The sequence below is a fragment of the Opisthorchis viverrini genome, assembly GCF_000715545.1.
Source record: "Opisthorchis viverrini unplaced genomic scaffold opera_v5_55, whole genome shotgun sequence".
NCBI classification, from domain to species: domain Eukaryota; kingdom Metazoa; phylum Platyhelminthes; class Trematoda; order Opisthorchiida; family Opisthorchiidae; genus Opisthorchis; species Opisthorchis viverrini.
Window position 1 is genome coordinate 632,323 of NW_008751709.1, and position 11,996 is coordinate 644,318.

The following is an 11,996-nucleotide window of genomic DNA, read 5'->3' on the forward strand; positions in this document are numbered from 1 at the left end:
GAAGTTAAAAGCAGTTTGTTAGTCTTGTTTGCTTTCTTGTTGTTAGGTGGGCAACGGGGGACCGCCATCCGGTAGAATTTTAGGCATCAACCAGGCCACTTATGTCACTTAGTGAAGTGCTTTTGTATGAAACTTTACGGACTTATGCTTGCACGATCATATTACACTACTAAAACAAAACGATAGGCAACCTAGAAGATCAAACAGCGTATAAAGTGGTATGACAACTTCCGGCTGATGTGCAATCCACAAAAACTGGGTACAAAACTTACTTTTGCTGAAGCATCACATGCACCTGAGACGAAGGTGCGATTGTCAGGAGCTAGACTGAGACTCATCACATCGCCGGTGTGGCCGGTGAAATTGGCAATCTGTTGACCGGTTTCAATATCCCATAATCCACTGAAAGTGGTTAAAAGAACAGCAAGTTGGTGCGAGAGAGTACGGCAAAGATAATGGAGCACACAAAAATCGCCCATGAGCTGAGTAGATCAAAGTGAATTAAACGGAAGTAGATGACTGAAAGACCGGGAAGGATGACCCATACTTCATCTGTCTGTGCACACTTTCAGGAGCTATTCGGTGTACGGCAATACAAAATTGTCGTGCAAACTTAGTAGACATTACAAATCACTTTGAAAGAGAGAAACAAGAAAACTCCAAGTTGAAGAATTTCATAAGCGAGAGATTTAGTTGAGTCACTCATGAAAACCAAATGCGTGCATTTGTGGACAACTTCAAGTTGTTGTGTCCGAATCAGGAAGAATTTCGAAGAGAAGGTAAAATGAGAAAGCGTTAAATAGACTGCGAAGAAAATCCTACTGATAACAGTCAGCGTATGTGCAGATGATGTCGACAAACATACTGACATTGACATTCTGGTGCGAATTGATCTGTTGCATCCCACGATACGAAAGAGGCACCAAGCTACAATCAGTAGTATCAGCAGAGGCACGTTTAGAGCCATCGGTTCAAGTTCAACTGAAGATTGATCGACAATCAAGTGCGTACAGGCTCTTAGGTCAGTGGTGGTGGCAGATCGCACAACTCGCGAACCACGCAGTATGGACAAACAAGCAAACACTCCCTTCCGGTGCATAGGCTATCACTCGGTGCAGCCATACCGCCTGATATCTGCGTGACCGAACTCGTATGCAGTGAATATCAAAACATGTGAATGCCCACCTAGGTCGGCGTTTGGTGTGACTAGAGAGCTGCATATTAGTAGGTTAGGTCCTATTGGTATTTGAGAATGACAAACCTTACGGGAAAAAGCAGGTCGTCGGATTAATGGAATCCGGGATTTCTGCAGCCTCACAATCTGGAGACCGAAGAAAATGTCTGTATTTTGACAGAACATAAGAGCACAACTAGGAAACTTGTGTTCTGAATCGCAGAAGCTGTTGAACAAATGCGGAACCCTAGACGTGATAAAATCATGTTCAAACGGGCAAATAAACATCTCAACCAACCAGATAGCCAACTCCTAACTCTGAGAGCGTCATGGCCCAAATTAGGAGAGATTGGATTCAATGCGATGAGTATACCATCCTTGAAGTAGAGGGACAGATCCCAACCGGGTGTTTGTTCTGGTCAGCCCAGTGATGTCAGACACTCTGGACTCCCAATCATAAGGTACTCAATGTGGTCACTATCCAAAAACCGTCACTGTATCTGTTGACGAAACACCGTACATTAAACGAGGACCACATGAAATTGAAGAACTGGACACAAAAGAACCTCCTCTCCGAATAGGCCACATTCAGAGCCCGCATTTCGAATCATTTAGGAAATTAATTTCACCCCATAGGTTCACTCCGAATTACACTCGCAGCACCTAAGATCAGACCATAGTCGTGTCCTCTGACTAGACGGTGGCTCCAATAGCATTACATTCGAATTCACGATTTTCATATGTACATGCTCTCCTTTATGCTTTCAGAAGGTTTCGACCGCAGAGTTGACCAAATGGAGATCCAATGGCGGGTGAGTATCTGTGGATCAAAATCAGCTCAATAAAGAGAAAGTACGGACACGTGTACACATACACGAGAAAGGCGACGGAACTTGTCTGCTGAATGTTGTATTTAACTCAGTTGTGGGGTTCTGGCTGAACGCACTGGATTTACGAATTGTTTGGATTAAACGCTGCAGACGACCATCTGTCGTCTCAATGATGAATACGGAAACTACGAGGACACGCTCTCTAGCTGCGTCTGAAAACGAGCTACTGTGCGATGTGAGCTACTTACTGTTTAGCGATGAACAAGCAGAATTTGCAGTTTGACCCATTAGCCAATACGAGCCTGGTAATGCCAACAGTGCTGTTAGCACTGTCGGGCGAAGACGACAAGGCGAATGTAATCCTACCAAGATAAGTTTCGACAGTTAAAATATGGAGCTAACGACGGCAGAAGTGTTTCGTTCTCTGACCAGCCATTCACTCAACCGAGCAATCGAACCAATACTGAAGGATTAGATTGTTATCCAAGCAGTTCGTTGATCAGTCATTCATGAAGATCGACGACTGGTTAGAGGCAACATTCGAGTGGCCAAGTTAACTGAAAAAGCAAGTCTAGCGAGTCGCATTCACCAGCTGCACATCGCGGTCGAAGAGACGTATGACCCCAAGTCACCATTGTGTAGATTCTAACCACAGGGCCATGATATCCTTTCACGTAGTCGAACTATTTGACAAGTGATCGTTGCTAATGCGTTATTGGTAACAGTCCGTCATTAGTTACAAATTCACCGCTGTTTCCGGAACTATTTAGGCAGAGTAGATATTTCGACGGCTGTGGCTCGATAATACGGTTTGGTGAATTTTTCCCGGGTAAACTGTCCAGTGTTAAAACAGTTAAGTAAGTAAGGGGTGGTAAATGCACCAGCAAATAAAGTAAAACCCTAGTTTATGTAGGTATTATTCGAGTTACCGTATATACGAGAACCATGGGGCTCTACAGCGCTAATGGAAAGAAAGAATAATGAGCAGCCGCCTGTGATAGATACATTTTCAAAATCTCCAATACATACTTGTATCAAGAAAGTACTCCTTCATCAGGCGGTATTAACTTTTGTAACCCCAAAGCAACATATGGGACGGAAGGCAAATATAGTACTTTTGCATATTCGCTGGAGCCATCTAATTATATCATTAGTAAAAGCAATGAAGATTACCCATAGCTAATCTGCGTTTCGAAGCTGAGCAATAATGACTGTTATTCAACAAGCAGACGAACATGTGCCCGATCTGATGAAAGCTGGATAGAAGTTTAGAGAACCACAGCAAGATCCGGTTCAGGAAAAAAGTGAGAACTCGAAACATCTAGGCCAATGTAGCTTCTAAAACTGTTTCAGCTCACAAGCTAGAAGTGGGCACGCACAGAAGAGACTGACTAATGCTGAGGATATCGAATAACCTGGTTGGGCAACAAGGATTAGAAGGGATCAAGTGAAAGAAGAACCTGGGTGTGGATTACGAAGAACAAAGAAACAACCAAAAAGAAGGCTAAACATTGGAACCATCTGATCTATGGAAGAAAGGACAGGCAAATGGAAAACAACAATTGCCTCAAAGCGAAGAGAGATGAGTAGAACAAAAATCCATGATTCCGATGGATGGGTATAGCAGAAAGGTTCATGCTGTAAAATAATGGATCAGAATTATTGAATCGCGAGGAACTGTTAGGATAGAGAGTGGTAAAGAGTCTCAAGTCCCGGAAGAAGATCAAATGCGAGGTAGAAAGAGATCAACAAAGTTAGAATAGGATGCACTGGAGTTAGCAGAACCCAGCTGTCAGATAAATATCTGACATAAAAACCACGTGGTAGGTGGTTCAAGCTGACGTTCAAGTACTAGCGACCACACTATGGAAGCCTAATGCGGTTCACCAATCCAGGCCCCTGGGTTGAGATAGCTGTCTATCACCTACTACACACATATGCACCGCACTAACATCCTCATAAACCTAAAACCTCAGTCTTCTATCATTCCACTGCTTTGTATAATGTCCTGCTCCTCCATTCCATTCCTTAATGGAATACAAACATCAGACAGCGATGATTTCATTCAACTTTCCGGTTTCTCCACACACCATTTCTCCTGTTACAAGAGTGGGGTTTGTCTATATTCACTCCTACTCTGACTTCCACACCTGATTATCGCTCCTCTGATTTTCAGTATTCCTCTAGTGAACAGAAGTGCACAATTCACCCAGTGGCACTGTCAACTATGCTCTCCATTGCGTGTCAACTGAGAGAACTCCCTGCATCATCATCATCACCATCATCATCATCATAATCATCATCATCATCATCATCACCATCAAACACAGCAACATCAGTTTTGGAACTGATGCTTTGTTTCCTGCGGTGCGAAACAAGCGCTTAGCTACTTACAACCGGCTGTACCACACATCAGAACTTTGACTTTCTAGCCTTGTCATCAAAAATGGCTTTCTTCCCTACCTGAATACCATACCGTGATTAAGACTCACCATAGGCCCTAGAAATTTAAACGACAGGTTCCTCATCAGTTGCACTACTGTGTTGTCATTTACTCCCAGCTAACTTGTCCCTCATGTCTCCGTTCCTGTGTTTTAGGGCCAACCGTCCACTGACGGCATGCGTCGATTTTCAGGTGCATAACCTTGGGAATGGTGCACCTCCAGCAATCCTAGGATTTCAGCTAAGCACCTCACGAGTGACCTTAATAATGGGATGCACACAAGGAGTGCACACAATTCATCTCACTTCCGAGAGCTCTCATCCACGGAATGGCCTAAACACACGTTTTAGCGATGTTAGGAGAAAAAGCCGGATTTAGTAATGTATTTTAACCCAATCCTCCTTCATTTTGTCCGCAATATCATTGCACGCAAATCTCGTGCGACCACCACCAACAAGAATCAAGATACGTTGACCAATCGCAAGAGCGGATCAACTGTTGAAGACCTGTGAGAAGTGGATCCTGCTGGGATCGTGTGGAAACAGCTAACCGGAATTTCCAATCTTCTTTCTGTCCTCGAGTTTTTGAATCCAATGCAGTCCTTGACATGCGCCCTTGATTAGAAATCTATATATTTAACGGCATTTTGTCTCAAATTCTATCACTTCTCCCAGAAACACAGTCCATCCAGACTCACAGCTGCTTGCCACAATCCATCAACTCATCTAGAACTGCTTATGAATATTTTCTGCCGGTTAACCCCCCCAAACATCCTAGTCTTTATTGATTTCTATCTGTTTTTGCTCCGTACCGGAGCTCCCGACCTCGCTCCAAGTTCACCACGTGTTCTGTCTCCCACCCTCTAGTGGTATAGTTTCCTTCTCTTGGAAAAGCTTCCACATAGCCCCATTCCAAAAAGTCGGCTACTATCTGACCTTTAATACGACTGCCGCATCTCTATCACCAAGAGCAATGTGGCCAAACACCTAGGTGATATGGGAAATAACAGCCTACTGAGCAATCGCAAATATGGATTTAGGCACCATTGCCCTAACGGAAACTCCTGGTGTACGTATGACATGTACGGTCAGTTGCCCTGAAATCGTTTAGAAAAACTAAGGTGATATTCTGGCGGCATCTGAACCACGTGAACTAAAGTGCACTTATCTATAAACCAAGTTAAGTTATGTACAATGTTGCCTATGGTCAGTTATTTTGACTATCCATCATTACCCGAAGAACTTGCCACTTCAAGCCAAGTTTAACCTCATCAGCTGTTTTATGAATCGTATTAAGATTCCAGCGAAAAACGTCTGTTTTGTCGATTCATCTTGAACCGAAGGGCAATGGATTCGCTGCTCTGAATCCCTCCGCCATCGCGTAAGGTCAAGTACGATAAAACTATCGACGGCCTTCAATCAGGCATTAAAAAAATGACCTGAGTACCCAACTACTAATTACGGACATTATCCAGATGTGGCGAGATGGGCTGAAAACTTCCCTACAAACCGTTCAGTTCAGGTACAATACAGTCCAATACAATACCCCTAATGTCTCGTATCCATAATGTCAGACCAGGTATCTCTCAAGGTTCCTTTTTTTACTTTACATTGTCCCACTTGGTTAGCAACGATCTGCTTCCATCGGCCTTTGGCTGCATTTATACTTATGGAGGCGACAACGTTTCAGGTCTCCAGAACTTGTTCTTCTCAAAGCTACACTTTGTCTCAGATTCATAGAGCCACGTATACGCCATCGGCATACCAAACTCTAATGTTACAGATATTTACTAACTTCTTTTGTCTCATTCCCACTATGGAACACTGCTACGCAACTCTTGTTTCCAAACAGTATTCGAGGAAAAGTGTGCCTCCTTCCTCCTGCGACCAATCTACAACTACTCTCAAAGCGCCCAGATGTAGCTTTCCCCTCGTTGTTTTGTCACTACTGTGATAGCCAATGCTTAGCCGAACCCGTTCCCTACGTATTGTTACAAAATCATTCAGCAGTGCTCTAACCACCCGTAGCAAGCTTCAGTTCGTCGTCACCAAATAAGACTATTTTTCAATAAATTGGAAAATGTTTTGGACCGATTGGGTGGTCATCACTTCTATTTTTTTCTCTTTATTTCCTCCAGGGCTACCAGCCTTTGGAAATCCATTTCATTCGCTATTTGTTTTAATCCTCGTCACATCGAGATTCGTGTCAAAGTCCTTCTGTCCAGACCTCCGTGATGCTCTACTGTTGTGAATCATGCACACATTGTTGGTGTTTCTCGTGCTGAAGCCGATTTTTATACTCCACTGATAGTTTCGTGTTTTTTTATTACCAAAGTGATGTCTGCTGTCTTCACACAGGATGATTGACTATGGATCTTCCCTATTTCTGTACACCATCCTTGTGACTAATAAAAAACCTCATCATTATTACACTGATCTCAAATTCAGGTGTTTTGCGTCACACGTCGTCCTGAAACAGGCATCAATGCAAACAGATCGAAGTACAATCACCACAGTCAATGGGGCAAAGATTGGAGTCAAAAGAGATCCAGACAGATCGACAGTACTCCAACCATCACACATGCTCAAAAATCGTCGGGAATTGAAGGAGTGATCGACTAGGGACTAGTACGACCTTACCGATTTATAGTTTGAGGTGGCGTCATGGGAAAGGAGTTTCATGGAGGCCACACTAGGACTGGTGTGGCACGCAGTAAGGAAAACACAGCGAAGCTCAACAAAAAGATTGCCTCCAATTAACAATGGAATCTGAATCGAAACCGGTCACTTGAGAGACTGTTGACAAAATAGCCAGGTTGCTTTTGAAGCAAATGGGGACCATATAATAAGGGAGCAAGGTTCCGAATAACAATGCTCATTATGTCCAGAAACAGGCATGAGAATGAGAATGCTATCTAAAGATGAGGAATAGAAGCAAAACAGTTCGAAGGTGGTGGACAATCTTGAAACGAATAGTTCACGATAAGCGAGGCGTTGTGTTGATCGTGAGTTTATATTTTCTATTGTACAGTGGCATTACGACGCAGTCGTGTGATTGGAATATGCAAGAAATGCACCCATTGTTGATTCTACACCGGGTTCATGCTTACAACTAGGTGACCATGCATTACCAATGAATTCAGGCGAAGCCTGCAGAATACCCGAAGATTACCGTATTAGAGTTTGCAGTGGAAACTGATCCACAACCCAGTAAACTGTTTGTCGCACGAAACAGATGCTCGACAGGAGGAAATATTGAAACGGGATGTTCTTTGTTCGATAAATCGGTCTTAAGGACAAAACAGGCTGTGGAACGAAAACGGAGAAGGCACATAAAGTTGAGAAAAAAGGCATCAAACTGTGCTTCCTCAATTAGTGTGTGAAGGAGAAACGAGAAAAACCCGACCAATTGTGAAATCCAGATGCATCAAATGTCAGTTAAAAAGTGAGAAAAGTATCTGAATCAAATAGAAATAGAAAGAGGGGTGCGTGAATACAGAAGATGGACAATTAAGACGGATTTCAAACGGACTCTTGTTCCTCTGATCGAAGAAATTTGGAGAGACTATTCGCACTAGGTCATGCTCCCTAGATGGACGACAAGGTGTCTCATGCCAAAGACAGGGATACAGCAAGAACGGAGTGACAGAGTTGTCTGCATGAAGAAGTGAATGAACATACAAGCACTCATTGTCTGATCAAGTGAACGGATGAGTCAGTGAGGCAGCACACTGAAGGCTGCTGAACAAGAACGTGCACAGAAAATCAGTACACGTTGGTGAATTGAACGAAAAACCCCAGCCATATGATGAATGAGCTAACAAAATTCTACCATTGCACAGGACTTTCGGTCAATCACGTCCTAATTAAAAATGATTAGTGCTTTCCCAAGTTTAGACTAAATCAAATCAAAACTGGAATAATTTTGCGGCTGAGTTGTGCCACAACACAAGCACCGTAACAGAGCATATGATTCGTTTGGAACTCCAAACAACTCCGGGGAGCTTTAAACGACGGCATTTAAAAAGTAAATAGACCACAACTGAAGAAGTAGAATGCGACAAGGTTTTCACAGGGCGACAAAGCAGCACTGAATTATAGTGAAAGTGAAATGCGTGTTTGACATCCGTGGCATTGCAAATTTGAGTAAGCAGGGTGGTAAGTGGTAGAAAGCAACAGAAGATGAATGCACACGGATATTACCCCATAAACAACATGTGAATATCTCTCTGATAAATCAAACACATCCCCAAATCCGAGTAAATCAATCACAAACTGATTGTGAGACATTTTAATTCGCCCTTCTTCATGCCCAAGTTTAAAGAAAGAAAACAAACTGATATGGTGACAGCCAACGAAAGCCATTCATTCGCGCAACGTAATGCAAAACTCACCAAGTTACATCACCCGAACTGGTCACAATCTGACTATCATCAATGAAACGACAGCATGACAGATAGCCTGTGTGTCCCGGAAGTTCCCGACTGACACGTACGTTACCCTCTCGGGTTTTCAGATTGTAAATCGAACAAATGTTGTCAAGACCACCACATGCGACATAGTTTCCGGAGGGTGCATAGGCACAAGTCATAACCCAACTGCTTCGCAACGGGATAGCATGAACCTAGAAGATGGTAAGGAATGAAGGAGAGTGGAGTGAATCGTCGGTGAGGTGCACACTGAACTGGAATCGATACAACGGACATGACGACGAATTTTCACTGACTCGTCCCTGACCACCACAATCCGCGGCAAAAGGAAATTCAGTGTGTCCGTTATTCAGGGTAATTGATACCATGCATTGTCAAGCTACAGAATCACGGCTCCCCTCAGCCTCACAAGAACAGAACACCAGACTTAGTTCAGCCGATGTATGTGTGCGTGAAACAGATAAAGAGCCTATATTTGAAGCTGATTTAACCAAATGAGTTAAAGTCAGAGTTGACGGATGGTGATTCCAAACGTAACGGTCATTCAAACGCACCATAATACAAGTCAACCATCACACAGGTAAAGTAATAAATTACCTTGTTGGTTGTATAGCCGTCCCACACAATAAGCTTTCCATCTTGCGAAGCTGAGACAAGATTTCTTGAATCTGTACTCCAGTGCATTGCGTATATCTTTGCCAAATGTCCACGAAGGGTGCGTCGAGTACGCATTTGTATCCGACCAACTGGTTCGACATTGGCGGCGGCTTGAGCAAGAGTGGTGTCGGCTGCCGCCTTCCGGGCTTCCTATAATATATGCCACTAGACATTAGTCTGATGGAGAAAACGGCGAAAAAATGCACACATCTGAATAACGCACGCATTCAATGAATCAAGTGACCAAAGGAGCCTCGAGGTGGCCCTTGACCACCGTACCACAACCGGGCCTAGTTGTGTGGAAAAAAGAGGCAGCATAAACCTCGCTATCTCTGGTAAAAACACGAGTAGCCGCGGAGTGGATTGGGAAAAAAGAGCAGCCTAACTGATAGCAAATATCCACCACCTTGGCCAGGGAGCTGATGGAGCCAAGCATTGTCGCCCGAACGTTACTGCCATTATAACCTCGTACCGCATGATTCCACAAACGAATAAAGGAACTATGGGCTTCATGGGGCTCCCGATGGGTGCCCAAGCTTTTGAGCTAATAGGCTATAGTCGGTATCCGTTCTGATCTTTAAATGTTTCCGATTATCGCCGCAACACAGTTTTATTTGGTTGCTCCGAACCTAAGCATCCAAAAAATAATACTACAAGTTTGGCTTTTTATATACTAAAGTACAAACACGGAACCAGTGGGCACAGGAGGTCTCCAACTGTGTGTAACAGATACAAAGGCCGAGCATGGCAGAAATATCTCGGCTTTATCCAGTCTGAAGTATACAGTTTGGTCATCTCCTAAGTGGTTTAACCCAGTGACAACAAAGTAGCCATAGAGGTTATCACAATTACAAACAAATCTTGTCTATTTTCGTGCGTCAATGGTTATATGCGTACCTTTCGCGCAGCTGATGTCTTCTTCCCACCTGGAATCCAGTACAGTAGCAAGCTATTAAACCTCGAGCAATTAAACCGGACTGAAAAGTTGAATAACAAATGGGGCGGGGCTCTAAGTAAGTAGTGATGACTTAGAACCAGGGCTATAAAATGTCACATACTACCCTTCTGTCGAGCTGTCAAACATTTTAGGGTTTGAATCCATGAATATGCTCGCGCGGAACTTACCCTGATCATGTTTTTCAGCTGCTCGCTTTCTTGCCGCAGTTGATCTAGTTCACTCATGGTGAAACTGGGGCTGAAAATACAAGAGAAGCAACGGAATCATTGTGGAAAACGACACACTATCTGTGATGAGGAATGAGCGCATGTGCGGTGCGATGCAAGAGAAGATTCAAGTCCAGAAAACAAGGTGAAGAAATTTCGGTAACTGGCAATCATAGACAACTTTATACCTATGACCGTACAATAGTGTGCGGGAGAATCACCACTGACGATACGTTTATAACGATGCTTTCCTTGCAAGCGTAGCAAACTGCCAACGGTATATCCAAAATGTCTGTTTGGCAAAGACAAAAGGAGCATGGGAATCGTAAAAAAGATGGACAAGGTGGGGGGAAATCAGAAAGCAACAGAACAAAGAAGTTGGCAGAAAACGACCCAACGCAGATTAGTCACCTGCTGACGAGGAAGCATCTCCTGGGAATACTAGTGCCTCACCGACAAGGTTGTCTTAGGAAAGCGCTAAGGTGAAGGTCTGTCAATAGGTTTTCTTCATTAACCCTCCAAAGACTCGTTCGAGTGTCATGGCAATCTCGCTTCAAATGTTCATAGCTTTGTAGGACGATAAGCGACATAATAATGAGTCAGTATGGCAGACCTCTATAGCGGAACAATCGGCAAAGAAAATTTGGCCCTCAACAACCGGACTCGAAGGACAAAAAATGAAAAGGAGAATTACAGAAGAACTATGTATTTTATCATAAAAACAACTGGTTACAGAATAGCTCAGCAAATATGGTTATCACTTTTAACCTCGCTCAATTTTCAACTAACAGCATCTTTCAGTCTGCATTACCGCAGTGAAAAGCTCCAAAAATTCTGATGTAGTTGTAACTGAAGTTGCTAGAAAGCAGTACTAGTGACATCAGTCAATGGATGAACATATACGAATGTCAACAGTGATTTAAGGGGGGTCCCACAAGTATACTTTTCCTGGAACAATTCTCTCATGAAATGGGTCAGGCATTAGTGAATAGGCAGGCGAACCAAGACAGGAGATCATCAAGCAGCTCAACACTTTGAAAGGTGCCAGCAGTCTTACTCCACTAGAAAACAATAATCCTAGTTTGAAGAAGTCATTTTGTACGGCAACAGTGAAGTGGCTTCTCTACCGCAAACAGACATGTGGTTGTCACCGAGATCGAGTACTACTCCAAGATGTTTGTCAAATGCCCTTCGCCTTTCAGACAGTGATTTGTGAAGCCGCACAAGCTTGCGTGCATCTTACTAGCATAAAGCTTTACCCAACCAGCAATATACCTTAATTGCTATCGTTCGAGTAGA

The 11,996-nt window shown here is 43.5% G+C and overlaps 1 protein-coding gene across 1 annotated transcript; it reads right to left on the reverse strand.

Annotated features, from left to right (window-relative positions):
- Window positions 1-272: 272 nt before the first annotated feature.
- Window positions 273-9,683, reverse strand: T265_13295 (hypothetical protein; the record flags this gene model as incomplete). Its single annotated transcript, XM_009168183.1, has 3 exons — window positions 273-402; window positions 8,841-9,070; window positions 9,474-9,683. Coding segments are annotated over 3 exons (495 nt in total), but the record flags the coding sequence as incomplete, so codon positions are not given.
- Window positions 9,684-11,996: the final 2,313 nt, after the last annotated feature.